Source organism: Zootermopsis nevadensis, unplaced genomic scaffold (assembly GCF_977971745.1).
Source record: "Zootermopsis nevadensis isolate Lab colony 2312 unplaced genomic scaffold, Znev_1.0 Znev_ptg000061l, whole genome shotgun sequence".
In the NCBI taxonomy this organism is placed as follows: domain Eukaryota; kingdom Metazoa; phylum Arthropoda; class Insecta; order Blattodea; family Termopsidae; genus Zootermopsis; species Zootermopsis nevadensis.
The window spans coordinates 6,619,706-6,640,789 of NW_028259192.1; the positions used below are offsets into that span (position 1 = coordinate 6,619,706).

General features: G+C 40.4%; 2 protein-coding genes and 1 non-coding gene across 13 annotated transcripts in view; 2 read left to right on the forward strand and 1 right to left on the reverse strand.

The window, feature by feature from the left end:
* The window catches only part of mtm (phosphatidylinositol-3-phosphate phosphatase), an 87,863-nt gene that overhangs the window by 20,456 nt on the left and 46,323 nt on the right, over positions 1-21,084 (reverse strand). The window contains exons 1-2 of one of the 6 annotated variants that reach the window (XM_087340256.1): positions 3,244-3,375; positions 320-527 (exon numbers count right to left, since the gene is read on the reverse strand). In XM_087340256.1, the coding sequence (XP_087196382.1) occupies positions 320-445 (126 nt within the window). In that variant the 5' untranslated portion in view covers positions 446-527; positions 3,244-3,375. Of the gene's footprint in view, positions 1-319; positions 528-1,450; positions 1,679-3,243; positions 3,383-21,084 lie in introns of those variants that run through there. The other 5 variants (XM_022066851.2, XM_022066854.2, XM_022066855.2 and 2 more) reach the window with 5 other exon arrangements.
* LOC110831165 (uncharacterized) lies at positions 1,725-13,717 on the forward strand. Of its 6 annotated transcripts, none has more exons than XM_087340258.1 (5): positions 1,745-1,812; positions 2,035-2,408; positions 2,888-2,989; positions 3,896-4,185; positions 5,664-7,209. In XM_087340258.1, the coding sequence occupies exons 2-4, from the start codon at positions 2,163-2,165 to the stop codon at positions 4,127-4,129; spliced, it is 582 nt and encodes a 193-aa protein (XP_087196384.1). In that variant the 5' UTR covers positions 1,745-1,812; positions 2,035-2,162; the 3' UTR covers positions 4,130-4,185; positions 5,664-7,209. The 6 variants fall into 6 exon arrangements, 5 of the variants coding, with proteins under 5 accessions (XP_087196388.1, XP_087196387.1, XP_087196384.1 ...); XM_087340260.1 differs by adding an exon at positions 8,956-13,717 and having other exon boundaries at positions 1,746-2,408; positions 5,664-5,821; XM_087340259.1 differs by having other exon boundaries at positions 1,746-2,408; positions 5,664-5,821; positions 6,879-7,209.
* On the forward strand, positions 5,520-5,597 carry LOC147871163 (small nucleolar RNA Z195/SNORD33/SNORD32 family). The gene has a single exon (XR_015532769.1). It is a non-coding gene; the product is annotated as a small nucleolar RNA Z195/SNORD33/SNORD32 family (small nucleolar RNA).

Sequence of the window (21,084 nt, forward strand, 5' to 3'; positions counted from 1 at the left end):
CTGGAAAATGACCTTAGAGCGGTCATTACAAAACTCCAACCTCAGTATGATAAGATATGTTCGCAGAAGCAACCACATCCATCTCACTAATCCAGGTACGAAGCATATATTTTATTACAGTTTTTTTAAATTAAATGCATTGAATAATATATACTAAATTATAAAAATATATATACCATAGCTAAATTTTATGTCAAATCTGTTTGCTTGCACTGGTTCTGGAAGGGAGGCATTAAATTTATGAAATGTTTTAAGGGGGGCACAAGGTATAAAAGTTTGGGAACCTCAGCTATAGAGTGTTAATCATCACAGTACTTACTGACTCTTGGCCTAACTTGGAATTAAGTGAGCTGGACTTGGAATCTGAAGCCAAGGAATCAGAACTCGCATGTTTTGAGTGATTTGTCTCAGAGTTCAACAATTCAGCACTGCCTTTGCTATCCATCTTGTACACTTGCAGAGATCAGTTTTATTAGATGTTCTAATATTCCTGCTTTTACAAGGAAACTTTTATTTCTGCTTCAAACCTGAAATTAAATACAAACATCATCATCATCATTAATTCATCACTATAATTATTATTCTTTCACAAGTTCTCAGAGCAAGTGGACATATTTCTACATATGCTCCAGCTCTGTTGTTTACACCCTTCCCTGTGTAATATACCTCTCTTGACCCTCATGGCCAAAGTAAAGGTTTGTGTACTGTGTGTGAAAAGAATTTTATGGTGAACACACAACTGTATGGTGTGGAGAGTATGACATTTGTTTTCACTGTGCATGCTTAAGTATTAATGATACACAGCTCGCGTTTTGATACTGCTACTGGGAAGTCATCATACATATGTGAAGCTTCTACTAATCTACAGAAGACCGCTAGGACAGGCAAGATACTGATAAAAATACAGCAGTCATTGTCTATGTCCAACACAAAATATTTTCTCATGAAAGGCAATTAATACTGCCTTCCATATGTAGCCAGGATTAATCAAGTTTAAAAACTGATATGGTTTGTCTACATGGACACTCAAATACAGGAATGACTGAGACACATAAAAAATAACAGAAAGAGAACCAGCTTCTCAGACTACATGGGATAAGTAACACAGACTGGTGACAGCTCTTCGCTTGACTTCGCCCACAGTTACTCCGTTGATGACCTCTCAAAGATAAAAGCCACCATGGCCTATACGTGTGAAAAATGTATAAATAAAACGGACGCTCAGAATATGAAGCCTGATGATGGAGGCCGATACAGTCTTCGAAACTTCTGGCATTAATTATATTCTCACACGGCGTGTCACACCCAAAGGCAAAAATTAGTTTCTTCTGTAACATGCACCATGTATGCACGTGCCAATACAGCTCTGACCGTCAATAGTATAACAATTAACAACATGTGCAATTTATTCTTCAAAAACCCTACATAGAACTTTTGACGTATAACATACATCTCCAACGATACATACACTTCCACACTGGAGTCCAAGACACGTGCACAGATTGCTCCACAGTCAACACACATATTACAACAACCTTAGTACTTGTCTTGCAGCACAAGTACCAGCTTAAAATTACGAATATTGGAGAAAAGTATCTGTTTGATGGAAGCACCAAACTCTAGTGACGTTTATCCGGAACTAATTATCCCTAGTTACTTCGTCAAAATAGACACGAAGTACAAGCTGGTACAAGCCGCTCACGTCAGATGTCGCCAGTCGCAAGAACCTAGCTTACTCGACGGAACCAATCAGGAAGCAGCTGTGTATTTGAGCGTGGACGGTTACATTTGTTGGTGTTGTGTTGAAAGAGGGTAATGGAATTTGGTTGTGTTCTGATAATTTAATAGGAAGATTAGTTCTGATTTCTTGTTGCCATAAGTTTATGGTTTAATTTTAAACACGAAGTGTTACTCTTTTTACATGATTGTGTTGTGATTCGTGCATCTCCTGTGGCTGCAAATCGGATGACTATCAAAGATTGAAATTCTTCAGGTTTCGGAAATCGGCAAATATGTCTGTTTTGTATTGTACAGGGTCCGGCAGAGGAATCTGATGTTTTTGGATTGGTTAAAACTGCAGGCATTTCATGGAGCAGTGAAATGCAGCTCACCGTGCGTTTGTTATAGAGAATTTTTTTAAAAGTGGTGATTCAGTTGTTAAAATGCAACGAGCGTTTAGATTGCATTTTAATGTCGGGCGACACGGGAGAGTTCCTACTCGAAACACCATATTATTGTGGGTAGAAAACTTTAGAGCCACCGGTTCTGCATTGAAAAGGAAACCGCCCGGAGGGGTAAGGACAGTCCGCACACCGGAAAACATCGAGGCCGTTAGACAGGCGATAGGGAGAAGCCCTCGTCGTTCGGCGTTGAGACATGCTGCTGCTCTGCGCATTACGGATCGAAGTGTGAGGAGAATTCTGCATTTCGATCAGAACTTTCATCTTTACAAAATGATGGTTGTCCAACAGTTATTATTAGTGTTGCATGAGCTGTACAACTCTCTATACTTGTCAACTGGGAATCTTGGGGCCTTATAACATGGTAGTTAGTTGTTGCTGACAAAGAAGATTGACCCTTATGTTATTAATTGCTATGACAAATTTATCTTCATAAATCTAGGTGGCAGCTTAGTAGGAATCATTAATATGTTGTATTAACTGTAATTTAGCTGATTATGTAGGATTCTTAATAAAGTAATTGAAATTAATCAGAAGGAACAATGAAAATTAATCATCACCTAGCAGTCAAAGGGTTTGGCCACATGTTGACCTATTACAGCTTTAATGCACGGTAGGGAACCAAACATTGGAATAGTTAACTATACAGCAGCTCACAGCCAAAACAGCTGATGCTCGTAATAGAAAATTTCTCTTCTTCTCTGCAGGTAAGTTCAGGCAAAGGCTCTCCTTCTAAAAGCTACTGTTCATCCAGCTCAACCTCAACAGAAAATGTAGTCTCCACTCTTGAAAGTAAGATTAAAGGCAAAGTAAGTAGTGATATCAGAATTAAACGTACTTGTAATTATTAATTTTGTATTACTTGTCAAGGTGGGAGGAAAATTATGGGGAAGAACTTGAATTTAAAAATTAAGTTTCAACTGCATTTTCATAATGATGAACATTTTGGAAACATCAAAATGTTTGTATATGATGTAACTGCCCCATTTCAGGTATGGTAGCTTTATGGTGTGACTGCTAGGCATGCAAAACATTTTGATACATTTTGTTTCTAGTTACACACCTGTATTTGTGTAGTACATGACTTCCTTCCTACAAACAAAAGTGTTTGGTCCTTGTGTGTTGGTAACTCAAAGTGTGCGGAACACACTTTCATTAAGAAGAGACCACTACCTTGTCAAACAGTAAACATATGAGTGGATCTGTAACAAAAAACCAGACTTCTTTAAATGTTATCCTGTTACTGTATGCAGCTTATTCTGTGTATTGTTTTCAATTTTCAAATGAATGCCTCTTCCAGAAGTATGTTAATTTTCTGTAACTCTGGATTTTCAATGTAAACTTTTACACTGGTGATCCCAAGTAAGAACCCAACTAACTCCTCTTTCCCCCCCCCCCCCCCCCCAAGTCACTGCAGTTGGGTTTTTTTTTTACCAAAGTAAGTTTCATTTGTCAATGTTTGAAGAATTTTTGAATTGATGTACATTATTTTAAAGCTGAAAAATCCAGGGATTTGTTGTATAGCTGATGGAAACAATTCCATGGAAGTGTATCAGATGCAATTATAATGCTTAATGGTACTTTATACACTGTGTCCCATAATTATCTTTACAACTTTAACACTTAATAACTACATAATGAGATGAGATATCACAATGCGGTTTTTTGCATATGAAAGAGTAACTCTCAAAGTTTTCTCTTACGTTTACTTGCAGGTGACATCACACTTACTGAAAATGGCTACTCCACAGGAAATGGCGCAGTGTGTTTCCTGGTTCATAGAGACCAGATCAGCTACACAGGTCCAACGAAATTTCCGGACTACATATGGAAGAAAACCACCATCAAGACCAACAATTTATAACTGGCACCGGAAGTTTATGGAAACCGGCAGTGTCCTGCATCAAAAGGGTGCTGGCCGGCCAAGCACAAGTGCGAAGGATACTTAATGCGTTCATCAGGCGTTCGTTCATAGCCCTAGCAAGTCCATTCGTACCGACACCAGGCAAGTAAATTTACCACGTTCAACGATACACGGGGTGCTGCACAAGCGTTTGTAAGATAAAAGTAAGGGAAAAAACTTTGAAAGTTACTCTTTCATATTCAAAAAACTGCATTGTGATATCTCATCTCATTATTTGGTTATTAAGTGTTAAAGTTGTGAAGATAATTATGTGACATGGTGTATAGTTGTATACAAAGCCAAAGGTACAGAACTTGTCATAATACTGTAAATGTGATTGAAAGGCATACAGAATATGGTGTAAACAGTCCAGTGTGAACACTGGCAACTCAGTTACCCTAGTAATACTAACACTGTTACTGGAGAGGAGAAGAGAGATTCTCCACACTGCAAAAACAAAAGCAGTGTTGTGGCCCTACCACCGGTTTTGGATTTGTTGGTTATATTGTACTTCAGTTCTCATTAACAACTTTCTACAGAAATTAACAGTTTTAGTTGGCTCATACTTCTTCTTCTTGTGGGTCTTGGCCGCCTCTTTTTTTAGAGGTTACTTAGTCTTGAAGTGCATTTTGAGTAGTGAGTGACAAGCCTAATGCCTGCACAATTTCTACTCAATCCTGATTTGTCTGCTAGAGCCATCTAGTAGAGAAATGACCACTGAATTTTGCATGTGAAATGTCTCGGTCTTGCTCGTAAGGTTCTTTTACAAGCCATAAATCTATGACATATGAGCCGGGATAGCTCAGCCAGAATAGTGACTAGCTACGGGCTGGGCGATCGGGGTTCGATCCCTGACGGGCAGAGGATTTTTCCTCTAGCCTCTGTGTCCAGACCAGCTCTGGGGCCTACCCATCCTCCTGTCCAATGGGTACCGGGATCCTTTCCTGGGGGTAAAGCACGACCGGGCGTGCTGCTGACCACTTACCCCCATCTAGTGCCGAGGTCAAGAAAGAATAGGAGCTATACTTCCGCTCACCCCAAGTGCCTGCATAGGCATGTAGCGGGACGCTTTACTTACGTACTTAAATCTATGACATGGGATGGACTGCCAGCCTTACTTCCCTTCTGAAGGAAGTTGTGCTACGGATTTTTATCGCTCTTAGAAATCCAACTACCTTGGCTGGGTTTGAACCCGTGAACCTTGGGTCCAGTGGTGAGCACACTAACCAAACAGTTACCTGTTACTAGTTCAGGTCTTATGATGTGTTTTCAAGTGCTAGCAAATACTTGTCATTTGATTTTTCTTGTCCGGGTAATAAATCATCTTACCCTTTGAACATTTAAAAGTACATAATTACAGGATATGAGTTAAGAAGGTATTACATACATGTTTATTTAATTTCTGAAAATTTAATTGTGTGAGTGTTGATAAATTATATGCCAGTGATGATAACTATTATTACTTCTTATGAAAAAATGATTACTTTTTAACATGCACTACCAGCTGAGGCATTTCATGTAGAGTATTATTCAATATGTATAGTTCCTTTTAAATTCTAAACTGATTTTTTGTGTTTCAGTATTATGGCGATTCTGATAGTCATGACCTTTGGCTATGAAAACAAGAATTTGGAAAGTTCAAGAAGTTTTTCCAAGTGCTTCTAACTGTATGATTAGTAGAGCAAAAAATGGACCAAAGCATTGTCTTTACCAAATCCCAAGCCAGGCCAGTAATAAAGTGAGTAAAGTAATGCCTTGTAAAAATAATATTAAATATCAATAGAAATCAGTGGTGCCAAAATACACGAACAGAAACAGTTTTGCAGTTTGAAAGAGTTATGCTCTCATTTTAAAAATTAACATTCAGGTGTCGAAGATGGTTTTTCAATGTTTGCATCCTTGTGACTCAGAAACTGTATTATGGCAGATGCGAGTGGTACACACATTGTGTGTGTATAATTCACCAGAATGTGAAGTTAATGTTGCATGTGCACAAAATATCTGAACTAACAAGAAGTACTGATCATCACTTATTTATGCACCAACACTTTCTCAACTACGATTTTCAATCCACCTTTAACAAATCATTTTTTCTGTGAGGGCAGTGAATGTCCGTGACCTTCTGATTTAGAAAATACAGTAGAAAAAAGTTCTTATACATCCTCTGGTGGTAGTTTGCGAATTAAATTAAAATAAAATGTAATCACTCACAACTTCTTTTAAGAATAATATTAGAAACAATATCAACAATATGATATAATTTACAAACTAAAATGTAAAGAATGCCCATTAACTTATATTGGTCAAACTGGACGTACATTCACAAATAGGTATAAAGAACACATTGCAGCAATAAAACATAATAAGGATAATTCAGCATATGCCAAACACATTCTAAACACTGGACATGCATATAGCACGATAACAGATACAATGGACATCTTAAAAATAGTGTACAATAAGAAACACAGAGACACGATAGAAAAATATCATATACAACAAGCATTCAAACAAAATGTTTGCTTGAATGACAATAATATTTATCTCAATAATCCCATCTTCAATTCCCTTCAAATACTTAACTCCACCTCCAACAACCTCCTTTCACTTGCCATCCCTACAAGACAACCGCAATCCACAACAAACACAGTTCAGTCAAAACACGGCAATACTTCCAGACAGATGTAACTCCTCTACACCATATCTGGTATGTTTCAAAAATTATCTTCAATATATATTAATTTGTTTTCTATTTTACTAATATTCATTTAACCTTTATGTTATTTACATTACAGACTGATATAAAAAAACAACAAAACGTTCACCCACACTAAAGTCACATTGAGCATGATGTATATATACAGAACAACATCGAGTGTGTTATTAAAAATGGAATAAAAATCTGAAAAAGAACATCATTTGATATCTGATAAAAATCTAATAAAAATGCACGCTAGCATAATGTATGAAAATTGTATTTGAATTATTTATCGTTTTGAAGCTTTATATAATTATATACACCTGAGGATGGTTCTTTTAGGAACTGAAACATGTCGTGAAACATGAAAAATGATGGTCTAATGTAAATCGAATATTTCAATAAAGAGCATCGTTTAATATTTTAAATGTTAATTATTGTAATATTTTAATATTTAATAAGAATTTATTGTGATTAGACGGACAAGATTTAATATATATCTGTTAAGAATGTTTATTTTACGAAATATATTTTGGATCGATTAGAACCATTTTGGGCCTTGCAAGTTTAATGTTTGGAGTTGAAGTTGTATTTTCAATTATTACATGTATCTATTGGAAAGATGTACTATAGGGGAAGAGAGGGCATTGTGTAAGGGTTAAAGTTTCTTTTTTAAGTAAGAGTAATTTATTGTGCAGAACTATGTGTGAATCTAACCAGCTGTATCTTGTGGGAAGATGTATAGATATATCTGTGTAATGTACTCTGTGGGATACTGTACTACCATTAAGCGGCAAAAGTTTAAGATATTTTCCTCTTATAATTACTATCTATTAAATTAGAAGAATAGGTCCATGGAGAATTATAATGAATGGTGAATGTATTTCTGCTGAGCTAAAAAAAAATTATCCAAAATTCCACCATAAATAGATATTGGGAAATACAAAAAATTAATCTGGAATTTTACCTAAAATAATTTTCATGTATTTTATACATTTGATGTATTAATTTGTAGTTCTTTATGTATGTGCCGAGTTTCTGAAAAGCAGTAGTTGGAAATGCTAAACACAAAATTTTGAGTTTAATTTATGGTATAAGCGATGTGATCTCCACAGAATAACTGTGGGCTAGAAAGTAACAGTATTGAAGAGGATGGCCAATTTTTAAATTTCAGTACCATAAAAATCGCACGTTCTAATTATTCTTCCTGATTTGTAAATTTTCAATGCACCTCGCCATGTGGTTTGGCAGCCACAGACCAACACTCACTACCTGACAGATATGTACTCTAGGAAATGTGTAACGACAAAAAATTTATTTGCATGAAGTGCGCGTATGTCACATTTCAGCTTATAAACTTTAGAATACAAGGTGTGTTTGTATCGAGTATGATAGAAGTCTAACAGTCTATGAGGTCTAATCCGTAAACGCTGAAGGACGACATATTTTAAAATATTCTTCCGTTGGTAATTTTTTGTGACTATCACTTTGAATTTTATATTTTGAAATGGAAGTGTCGCATCCAGACCACTTATTGAGAATCTCTTGGAAGATTCTTTCAATAAGGATCTTGGGCAATATATGTCAATGCTGCCCTCTACTGTGGGACCCTTATGGCTGGTATTGCTGTGACTGCTGCAAAAGCCAGACCATCGCTAAAAGCATCGCTTCTGCTGGTGTATGTCTGTCCACGCTTGACTGTAATGGAATTTGTAAGTGTGGAGACATTGGATTAGTGAAGTGTCAACAGACGAAAACCGGGAACTCTTTAGTAATTAATTCATGTGAGGTCCTTTGTATGCACTTCAAAAACTAGTATTGGTGGGACAACACTTTCACACTTTACACTTTATCGGAGGCAGTCACAGTCACTGGTCTTCATGATTTGGTCTTGGCAGTCAAGGATCCAGGCATCTTAGCACATCTACTATTGCTGTTTCATCATCTTCATCTTAGTAATAAAGGAATCTATGTAGTCGATTGAAGATTGTTCTTGGGCTTTCACCCTTAAATGCAGCCCTACTCAATAGCTCCAAGGCCACCAGATAAGAGTGCATCCGCTCGGCAGATCTACAGTTCGTATCATGACGCGGGGAGTCAAAGGCCCATCGATTCCCTACCAGGGATACGACAAAAATTGGCGTCAGAAGTGGGATTTGCAAGGTTTTCTACAGATCTTCAGGAAACCAGCAGCGTAGTCAATCTTCTTCAGTGACAGCAGTTTATTTCCCATCATCCTACAAGGTCCATTTGGGAAGGCCAATCCAACCGGGGCTAGGCGAGTCGGGTTACTTCAGCTCCAGCTGCCGTCTTCCTTGTGTCCAGTCAGCGAGATAACGAGACATCACTGGGATCGACCGACATCACTGCTCGAGGTTAAAGCGACCTCCGGGGCATGGCACGAGTCGCTTCCTTGAGGGCTGCTGGTGAGTGAAGAGATCACCAGCTGGTGAAGCTGAGGTGGGCACCACAGCAGAAACCAAGAAGGACATAGCCAAATCACAGCCGCGCTCAGACCGACGCCGTTGACCCAGCCAAATTCCGCTAAGCTGCAGCCGGGAGTCCCCCTTTTGAGTACCAAGACAGCCCCGCTGTACGCCATCACATCATAAGGCAAGCCACGCTCAGAAACCCCCCCCCTTCCACTTCGTTTTTAAATTTACGTGATCGGTTGCATAAGACCTTGATTGTGCATTACAGGTGTTAGCAGACCACTATATCTATTCAGCATGATTCGCGCAGAGGTAGGAGAGATAGCAGGAAGCACTGTAGATCAATATTGTAGTGTTTTCAAAGCAATAAAATTGATAAATCAACCCTTTGATGGTGATCGACGAAAGTTGAAGGAATTTATAGATAATGCATCTTCCGCTTTCGAACTTGTCAGGCCAGAACAGCACGGTTTGCTGTTAAAGTTTGTGAAAACCAAAATTACAGGTGAAGCTCAGAGTAAGTTGTTGGTTAGGGATCTTTCATCCTCTTGGCACGAAGTTAAGCAAATACTACTGGAAAATTATGGTATTAAAAGAACACTTGACTGTTATGGCTGTCGTATGTTTAGTAGCAAACGGTGTGCACGAGTCCATAGCATCTAGGATTGACAAGATGCAGTCAGAATTAAGAGAAGCAGCTTATAGGATCTGTGCAGAGGATGAGGTAGCAGGTGCAATGGGATTAATTAATCATTTGGCAAAGGCATGTTTTGTACAAGGGTCAGCGAATGAAAGGATTCAAACAATTGTCAGGTCAAAAGGTGAAAGCGCGATGCTGTCAGCGTGTATAGATACAGCATTAGACGAAGACTCAGCAATCTTATCAGCGAGAGAAAGAGGGTTTACAATGCAGAGACAAAATAAGGGCCCAGAAGTAGCCATCAGAGTAATAGGAAGTAATTTGAATGCATTTAAAGGGCTCTCTAGAGGAACAAGGTTTGCTAACCGAGATATGAACCACAGAATAGTACATCCTGGACGCGGGATCGATACAGAAGCAAGTAGAAATGCAGGGTTCAATGCGCATATGGTTACGGGTAGTACAGACCCGAGAGTTGTTCGGCGCCCGTCACATTTCAACGTGTCATGACAAACGTTTTGTGTGGATTAGTCGGTAGCAAGGCATTAATCTATTTGGATGATATTGTAATATGGGGAACAACACTGGAAGAGCACAATGAAATGTTAATAGAAGTTTTTGATAGACTTAAGAGTTCATTCCCACCGCCTACAACCAGACAAATGTGAATTCATAAGGGAGGTTTGCTATCTAGGTCACAAGATTACACCTGAAGGAGTAAAGCCATGTGAAAAGAAATGTAATGAACTTCCCAGTTCCGAGTAATACAAGACAGCTTAAAGCCTTTCTTGGTTTTACTGGTTATTATAGAAAATTTGTGCAAAACTTCAGCCCAATTGCGAAACCCCTACACAAGCTAACGGGTAAGAATGTACCTTATGTATGGGGAAACGAACAATAGCAGGCTTTCGAGACATTAAAGTACATTTTGTGTAACGAACCAATACAACAATATCCTGACTTTCAAAAGGAGTTTATAGTGACCTGTGACGCAAGTATGGACAGAATAGGAGGAGTGCTTAGCCAGGGCACAATCGGCAAGGACTTGCCAGTAGTTTACGCTAGTCGCGTGTTAACAAAGGCAGAAAGATCTTATTCAATAATTGAGAATGGACTTACAGCCATTGTATGGGCCTGTAAGCAGTTTAGACCGTACATATGGAGTAGAAAGTTTACCATAGTAACAGATCACAAGCCATTGACATGGATATTCAAGATGAACGACCCAAGTTCCAGAATTATGCAATTAAAATGCAAATTAGAAGAATTTTAATATACCATAATTTACAAGAAGGGTAAGGAAAATTCTAACAGTGATATGCTAAGCAAGATGTATGCAATGACCGCCGAAATTAAAGAGCAGAGGTAGAACGCAGACTCCAAGGTGCGAATATTAACGGACTCAGGAGTCGAGGGACAATAGGTCCAGTTTTAGATGCCAGCCACGATTTAGCAGGCTATGCGATTAGTAGTGACGGTGGAAAATTCAGAAAAGTATAAGAATATGACCGAGGAAGAGCAAAATTGAGTGTTTTGATTGTAATAGGAGAGGTCACTACGAGAGGGTAATATGCATTAGGTATTGATTGATCCAGGAGCAGTTTAGGTATTATGAAGGCAGCTGTAAGCACCGCAGAGGTCGTTGAACCCACTTGAATTGTTGCAAATGGGATCACGGGTAATCAGTTAAGGGTCCTAGGAACCTAGAGGATTACGTTTTAGGTGTGGAAGAATGTTTTGCCCATGAAGCTTTAGTAACGCCATAGGAGGGAGAGGATAGTGTTATTCTAGGAGTAGACGTACTGAGGAGGTATGTGGAGGCAAAGGTTGGCCTACGGACCAGCACCCTAGTCATAGGGAGGACATGTTTCAAACTATCAGGGCAAGAGGCAGATTGTTGCGCATTATTGCAACACCAGCCCTGGTCGCAAGGCATGCGCCTAGGACGGGCCTGATCACCCCGGAGGCGAAAGAACAAAATGCGACCGTGGTTCAGTCCACGTTGTGACTCTAGGCCCGGTCATCCTCCCACCAATGTCTCAAGGTCTAGTGATAGGGGCATATGGAGCTCGTGTGATGAGCAAAGTCTACACTCGGAGGGAGTGGATGTGTTATAGAGGTAAATGAGAAGGGTGGATCCAGCCCAAGTGAATATAGATATGGGAGAGGCGAGGCAGCCTAATAGTGTTATGATGATAAAGGGAAACATTGTCGACACTGGATAGTATTGTGTGCTGTGGTATTGAACACGAGCTGAGTAAGCACGTGAGATTGGGGGTAGCAGAGCCCGCCGTGCTGTATACCTGAATGACTGGGGAATTTGTGTCCTTTGGCAAAGGGAAGGATGAGATTTCAGGGCCTAGAGTACAGGCGTTAAGTGGGTGGAGTCCCACAGATGTTAGAAGAATTAAAGGGAAACTTAGTGAGAAAATGGGGCATTTGAGGCAGGAAGAAATAGAGGTTCTGCAAGTTATTAATGGGTATTTAGATTGTTTTGTAAGGAACCGAGTGGTGTGCTGATGAGAACGACCAAGGTTGCCATGAGATTAGGACAGGGAATGTCCTATTAAGTAGAAAGAATCCGTATAGAGGACCCTACGTTTCGAGGGAAGAAATGAAGCGCCAACTGGGTGAGATGTTGGCGAAAGGCGTAATCACTCGTTGCTCATTTACCTTTGGCTGCTCCTGTCGTCCTGGTGCCGAGACGGAACCCCTAAGTATAGATTTTGTACTGATTTTAGAGGATTAAATATTGTCACAGAAACACCCTTATATCCGAAACCAGACATTAAAAGTTATCTTTCTCTTATGGCAGGGAGTAAGTATTTCACATTGTTAGATATTGAGTATGCCTATTGGAATATCCTGATCAGGGATGAATATAAGGACACAAATTGGCTTTGTGACCCCATGTGGCAGTTTTGGGTACGAGAACAAATGGTAGTCGTTAAGTCAACTTTGAAATCAGTTAATGATACCTTATACGATGTAAAAAGAATGAATTTATTTAAGAGAGAGGGTTAAAAGAGATAAAAAAACATATCAATCAGGAAAATGATGAGATACGGGAAAAGTATACGTACACTGCTATGTTAGCCTTGAATGATCATGCTATTCAGATACAGAGGGCACTAGAAGAAGTAGAAAGTGAGTACAATATTTTAATTCAATCTTGTTTAACTGCTAAGCAAGGAATCATGCAACCGCAGACTTTGTCACCGAGTCATTTAATAGAGATATTAAAATCTAGCCAGAGCAGTTTTCCGCGAGCCCTACAAGTCCCTGTAGTGCTGAGCGAGGTTTACCTCTACCAGTTAATTAATATTGTAAGCATTGAAATATATATTGTAGAACATAACCTAGTATACATGGTAAATGCTAGGCTAGTTCATCACGTCAATGACTGTACATTTCCAGTTCATCTTACTTCATCTTGATATTTGTCTTATTTTATGCTACATTTGGTGCATTGTCATTAAGTAAACTGCACATCAATGAATATGTTTTTGAATGGTGAAAACACATAATATTTTCAGTTAAGAATATTTAAGATATAATCTGTCTTTTGCTATATGTTTCCCGTTTTTAGTTCTGAGGTTACACACTGAAATGTAATTTAGCTCATGGCTTAGTATGTACGAAGTACATGATAAAATGAAGGAAAGGTAGGAACGAAAATGATGAAACTTAGGTTCAGACAAAATTATCTTTTGTCGAAAAACTAGTTATGTAATTTATCGACAGCCTTTTAAATAGCAGTTTCGTTTGTATGCTAATCCTTAGTCATCTGTGTTGACATTTTATGAAGACATTATTTTAAACTGATGGCACAGATGTAATAAAAGACAGTATTTGAAAAAAATGGCGAAGACTCAAATAACGTGTATTGGTTTAAAACCCAAGTTCCCCAACCACATTTCTCCTCCGTGAAAAAGTCCTGAATTACCACACAAGTATACGTATATGGCGGAGGAATGTATGACAACGAGCTTTACCGTCATATTTCATTATATCAACTCTTTAACGACTAGTGATGTGTATCATCTAACAATAAACCACAGAAATGTTATGAATGAGTTGGGAAGGAAAGAACTGTCGTACAGGGAGCGGCAGAGGAACTTGACAATTGTTTAAGTGAATTTTAGTAACGGATTCGCTACTTTTTTTAGAAATTTTTCAACAACAATAGCACATCGCTGCGCGCTACACTGCTCCATGGCTACTGAAATAGTGAGAGATGAGCTAGCCGCTGACCTTGGTTCCGCTACCCCCACCACAGACGTTGCCAACGTAACGCGTTTTGAAACTCATCAGGTTCCTCTGTCGCATTCTGTATATTAAAATACAGTAACAATCCTATTTATCAGAGATATTACTTACACAACAACGCGCTTATCCCCCTGTTATTGCAAGGGAAGTGCAGTCGAGGTTGTAATTGGTTGTGCATGTAGCTCTGTTATATTATTGTTGTGGTATTATCAGTGTAACCCTAGATTCCAATTACAAGATGGTTAGGAACTAGTTCATTAGCTGGTTAGTTACTTAATTGCAAAAGGTTAACGTCTAAGCATCGCGGGGCAAGTTATTGTGAACGGTCTTTACTCAGTTGAGGTCATCGACTTGATTCGTTTCATCTTCCTCTCGCCCAGAAACCGCATCGCGTCTGGTTAAATCCCGCAACATGGCTGATGCTTACCACCTCCTAGTCTTTAAAGCGTTTATAATGGACGACTGCTTCCTTCTTCATCTTTCCGTTGTAAACCGCAACACTCGATGCTACGAACAGCACTAAAGAAGAGAGGGAAGGTCGTATTCAGACCCTGAAGAATTCTCTCAAGGTCAGAATGCATCGCTTCCCCTACTTACTTAAATTCTCTTTTCTGAACACAAATGTGCGATTAAGCTTTACGTTTAATTTAACTGTTTCAATAAGAGAAAGACAATAAATGGCTTACACACTTTCAGAAGTTGTTAATTATCGATGTGCAAGTAACGAACTGCATAATTAGCAACAGCTATAATATCAGCTTAGTTGCGGTCTTAAGCTTGACCGCCGCCCACTTAAAGCCTCTTGAATGTGATACGTCGACGCCTCGGCCTGCTTTCCGAAGATTTACAGTTTCATGGTTTTGTGTGACTTCTGCTTGCTGTCTACGTAACTGTAATAAAATAATAAAATTGTATGAAATTTTGGAAGCTGCATGCAAACCGCGGAGAACCTTGAGATGACTGTGTTCTAGTTTGTAGAGCCATCAGCGATAGCCCTAATGATGGATGCAGTAAGTACCTCTGAAACGTCGGTAAAATCCTACCAGGCTACACGGCGCTATAATCCAGAAGTTAGCCAACTTCACTCTCGCCACCGTGAGAACATCAAATCCTACTGATAACCATATTTCCCAGTCTCTGCAATTTCATATTATCGATAGTTGCCACATTGAATATCGCTGCTGAGTGGTTGGTACTCCTGCTTCGTATTTGGTAGGTTATGGTTTCAAATCTTAAGCCGGAGACCGGTTATTCTATTTTCGGATATTCTCAGTCCACACAGGCAAATGTAGGTATAATACCTTGTGATAGGCCACGACTACCTTTTTCCACGTCTGTTACAATTTATCGTTTATTAGTCCTCTCATCCGGGGCTATACAATCCGAGCTACTGGCAGCATCACAAATAAACCAATATATAAGATAGATATCTCAAATCCCCACGCGGGGCGGGTGGATTTATTGATTACTTTATACACGGTGAAGCCTAGTTTAATGTCAGCGCTCAATAACTTTTGGTTCTGAATAAGGAAGAGACTTAATTTTTGATTTCCTTCGCTTCAGTCGTTAGGGCTCCCTTTTCATGTAATCTTTCTTGAAGTACTTGAGGTATTTTATGTTATTTGCAAATGGAATTTTTGTTCGTTCAGTACAAAATGCTCCCTGTGTCCCCAAAATAATAATATAGGCCTACTCTACTATACAAACCCCGGATTGACAGAAGATATGTAAGAGTGTCTATAAAACCTTGTTTGCGCTGAAAATAATCTAGGCATGTAATTAATACGTTAGTATATTAAAGACAATAACAACACACCGCGATTATTGGTATATAACAGGCCTATTATCTCGTCCACTCCAGACGATGTCTTAGAATAGCAACAGTTAACTCGACCATAAAATAGGTTCATGAGCCCCGAAAGGCGATCTACACCGAGACGGGCTAACTGGTCGTCAGTCGTGAAGCGACTTGGAATTTACTCACTTCTATCCAGAATATGGAGGCGGTAAGTCCCTACGATACGTTGGTAGCCATATACAAGACTACACGGCTTCGTAATCTATATATGCTTCTGTATGTGCGCGGTCGCGAATTTAGGACGGCAGAATATTGTTGAAATATGTTGAAGCAAGATGCGACATGACCGTCCTTGTAGCAGGTTTCCTTGGCTCCAATGCGACCCACCAAACAAACGAAGAAAAAGGAAACTAAGGGCGGAGTCCTGCGCAAGCGCAAGACATCGTCCCTTGCTAATTTATACCGTTCCTGCGTACGAAACGCATTGCTGGAAGGTAAACATTGCCTTAAAACTAAGACGTGGGTGTGTTTACGCTGACGGAAGTCTTGTCATTGCGGAAGGCCTAGACTATTCAATCTAGGAGTTTATTTCTGCTGGTGGGATGTTATCCCTTCAGGCATCTTCAATGTGCGAGTGTTAAAACGAGCTTTTATAATACCACGATGTGTTTTTGAGCTATGAAATGTTCATACAGCCCTGGGTAATACGATGCTCTATCTGAAGAGCTTGGGATCCGAGATCAAAATCTCTCAAGAGACAGGAAATTGTCTGTGCACTGTTTACAGGTGAAGTCTTCCGGGTAGGAAGACTCCGTATTGCTACGCTGAAGCACGCGGAATAATGACTTTAATATTACGGTAAATCTGTGCATCTCCCGCCTACATGTGATCTCATAAATGAGCAGGAACCCGCCATTACGGCGTGGTACTGGTAAGTGGCTATTCGTTATTTCAGAAACAGAAAACGGTAGATCCGTACAAATTTTCGCAACTAAATATTTCCGCCCTAGAGACCATGTTTCAAATGATCCAGGCAATGCAGATGAATCCAGTCCATAGCTTCATGTTGCGTTCCATGGAAGTCACTTAAAATATTATTGTCCAGACTAGACCAAATTATCCCTGCTGGTCTTTTGCCTTCACGTTTTCCCATCAGCATCTTGTAAACATTTATAATATTATACCTCTCGTGCGTTCTGAATGCACAACCATCTCTTATCCTTGATTTTATTAATAATAATATTTGTGAAGAGAACAAATTATGAAAATGTAAGTTGTACGAGGTGCGATCGAAAGGTTTCCAGACTGCGCGTATAAAAACCCGTACACTTATCTCAGGTATTAAATTCATCCATCACCCTCGAAGTAGTTCCCCTGGGAGTGAACACAACGATCCCAGCGTCGCTGCCAAGCCTGGAAGCATCCCTGGAAATCTTTCTTTGTCAGCCTGTCAAGCACCATCTGCGATTCTGCCTGAATCTCTTCTATCGTCTCAAATCTCCTTCCCTTTAGCTGAATTTTCATCTTTGGGAAGAGGAAGAAGTCACACGGAGCTTAGAAAGGAAGTTGGGGTCGGTTCTTGCAAGATCTTTGAGCTCCTGACAAACGAGAAGTCGATTCTGCTTCTGGTCCTCAGACAGGATGCGTCGCATGTGGAGTTCTTCCTTTAGAATCAGCTGACAGGTCCCATAGCCTATCCCAACAATGTCGCACAAGTCGTTGATGGTACGACGTCGATCTTCGTAACATTTTCGGGCGTTGTGCTCGAAGGTGGTCGTCCAGAACGCTCGTCATCATCGACAGAGGTTCGGCCATTTTTAAAACGTGAATGCCACACAAAAGTTTGTGCACGACCCATTGCGGACTCCCCAAATGCTTGCTTTAGCATTTCATAGGTTTCCGTAGCCGTTTTGGCGAGTCTTTGGCAAAATTTGATGCACACGCCATTCCGAAATCGCAGGAGGGTCGGTGTAATGCACTACCAAAACGCCCGTAACTAAGAAACAAATGCTAATTCGATGATGCCGGCTGGCACACTGATTCACTATGAATGTAGGCCGCACCCCCTAGCGGCAAAAGCTCGTACTACATCCGGTTCGCCCTCTATTGACACAGTCTTGAAACTTTCCGATCGCACCTCGTACTTCTCGGACGGCTGACAATATTAAGAAAATAAATACGGAACAACAGTAGGCCTATACTATTTTAATTGGTGCAATTTTAAATGTTAACTTATCGCTTTAGAATTTTTCTATCAGAATGTACGCCGAAGTAATACGAAAACACTATACAGAACGTAAAAATTTACCAACGTAATAAAAAAAAGTGTTGTAAAATCATGCCGTTACATTCAGTACTATGAACATAGGATCAAAAAATTTAATTTTAAGATCGAAACAGCATTATTGTAGCACCTGGAATCTACCGCTACTTTTAGTTATGACGACCAGACCAATAAAGTTCGTACCAGCCTACCTTTCGGTCACAGGGCCCTTAATCGAGTACCTGAGCGGAGGATTCCCCGTTTTATGGCAGGATATCTCAAAGTAAATTACACCATGCCAACAAAAAATTATGCTTGGTATTTAGGTCGAACTCGCCAGCCAAGGTTCCTTACACAAACAATGAAACTCCCGATATTCTTGACAAAGTCCCTCCGGAAAGTTTACGAGCGACAAGCAATTCGAGTTCTGGTCGAGACATTGCACGACGCAACTGCTATGTTCAAAGAGTAAAAAAAGAAATTGATGAGAAGCGGCTAACTGGTGCGGTTTTCTTGGATGTGGCCACAGGCTTCGACATTGTTTTGGTCCTTTACAAACTAAACTGACCATAACCTCACTTCTTCTTTGCCAAACGTTGCAAATGTCCTCCCATTCATCTACATCCACACCTCGTGGCAAGCGGCCTGGTGTGGTCCAGGGTGGACTCGTCTCCCATCTTCTGTCCAGTCTGTTTGTAAACGACACACCCGCACCATTCCGCCAAGTCAAGCTAGCACAGTACGCGGACGACACGGCTGTCATAGACTCGAATTGGCCTGGTTGGCAAGCGTCAGCAAGGTAAAAAAGAAAACAGTCGAAAGTTCGGACGTGCTTTGCCCCTCTGCCTGTCCGTCAGTGGCAGCAGGATGCCCCACAAGCTATTCGTGCGTCCTATGATGGATTGTGCATGTCCAATCTGGAGGCCCGCTGCTTGCAGCCATGTCCGGAAACTACAAGCGTTACAATCTAAATATCTTCGGTTTGACTACCGCAACATTGTACACTCGTAACACGCAAATTCACAACGATTTTGGGAATCCATTCTTCACCGACCACATCAGAACACCGACTGAAAGTTTCCACGCGTAGCTGAAGTTGTTAGACAACTTGGAAGGCATTTGTGCCGACCGATCAGGGGCTGGCATCACTGAGAATAACTTTGGCGCCCAACAGCAGTGGTCCCAAATTTGAACATGCCAATTACTCCCGCCATGACAAAAATCCCGTTGGCATAAGCTAGACACCGTTTGTGATTTCTAGCTGTGTGTTTCCTGCGCAGGAATTGTGTGGCCGAGCATGCGCGCAAGACTCCGCGATTAGCTTTTTCATTAGTTGTTTGGTCCACCAAGCTAGTCGGTGGTAGAGACGGAGACAAGTGCTAAGTGTGTGAGCTATCGCTAGAGGAGGGTGATCATTATTTGTGATTCATAACTGCAGTAACTTTGTAAATATTTGTAATATCGTAATAAAAATAAATACACATTTATAGCAAAGAACCCGACTTAACTAAAGATGTCTGCACACATTCTTATTCCAAATCCGTGATAGGTACAAGAAATACTCCCTATCTCTACAAATATCTGTTTAGATCAATTCCCAAACATGATTCACTTGGAGCCTAGGAATTCACTGGACACTGTACAATGACTTGTCGAGTTTACAAATATAACTTCGGCTTAATTTTGTATTTTTAATTCTTCGGCGCTTAGGAAGACGATTCCTACCAAATATTGTATATATCGTAATGCCAAGAGTGGGGTCCAGAGCGGGTATCCCCCTTGCCCGTTCTAGGGACGACCCTGGCTACATTCAACGATAACTTGGCCTTCCATCCACACTGATGCATTTCATCTGTACTCATTATGAAGAATTTTCTTTTTTCACACAGTAAATTGTCATGACCCTAAGTTCACATCAATGTGGGTGCAGAGCGACCATAGTAAGGGATGTTGTTACTCCTGAGGAATGTTACGGAAACAAACGAGCAGCATAATATGTCAAGTTCAAGCGAAGGTTCATTGACTCATGAATTTAGATGTGGAGTCAGAAATGTACGTTTCGTTGTCTGTATTATTATACAATGACTGGAGCGTCTATCGGCTACAAGAAGTACTTTAGATGTCACGGTGCATGAAGCAGCGATCACATTTAACTAACTAACTAACTAGATGGCATACGGAACCCGAAGGTTCATCACCGAATTAACCAAAGCCCTCCACCAGACCAACAAAATCCAGTCTCCTTCAACTCCTATCTCCCATAGATCCCGTCTGAGATTATCCTCCCATCTACATCTAGGTCTCCCCAGCGGTCTCTTCCCCTCAGGCTTCCCAACCAGTACCTGGTGCACACCTCTTGTCCCATCCATGCGTGCCACATGCCCAGCCCATCTCATTCTTCTCGACTTAATCACCCTGACAATATTGGGGGAGGAGTGCAGATTTTTAAGTTCGTCATTATGCAGTTTTCTCCATGTCCCATCGTCCTCTCTCTAAGGCCCAAATATCCTCCTCAAACACCTGCAATCCACGTTCCTCCCCCCAGAGAGAGAGAGACCATGTTTCGCACCCATACAAAACAACTAACTAGATGGCTTAGGGAACCCGAAGGTTCATCACCGAATTAACCAAAACCCTCCACCGGACCCTGTCCTGGGCCAACAGAATCCAGTCTCCTTCAACTCCTATCTACCATAGATCCCGCCTGAGATTATCCTCCCATCTACGTCTAGGTCTCCCCAGAGGTCTCTTCCCCCTCAGGCTTCCCAAATAGTGGACCCAACAAACCAGATGGCTTACCGAACCCGAAGGTTCATCACCGAATTAACCAAAGCCCTCCACCGGACCCTGTCCTGGGTCAACAAAATCCAGTCTCCTTCAACTCCTATCTCCCATAGATCC

What these genes read in the sequence shown, in the direction of transcription:
- LOC110831165 (XM_087340258.1), top strand. Translation starts at nt 2,163, where the DNA reads ATGCAACGAGCGTTTAGATTGCATTTTAATGTCGGGCGACACGGGAGA. An exon ending in TGCGCATTACGGATCGAAGT is followed by an intron (nt 2,409 to 2,887) that starts GTGAGGAGAATT and finishes TCTTCTCTGCAG; the next exon opens with GTAAGTTCAGGCAAAGGCTC. An exon ending in AAAGTAAGATTAAAGGCAAA is followed by an intron (nt 2,990 to 3,895) that starts GTAAGTAGTGAT and finishes GTTTACTTGCAG; the next exon opens with GTGACATCACACTTACTGAA.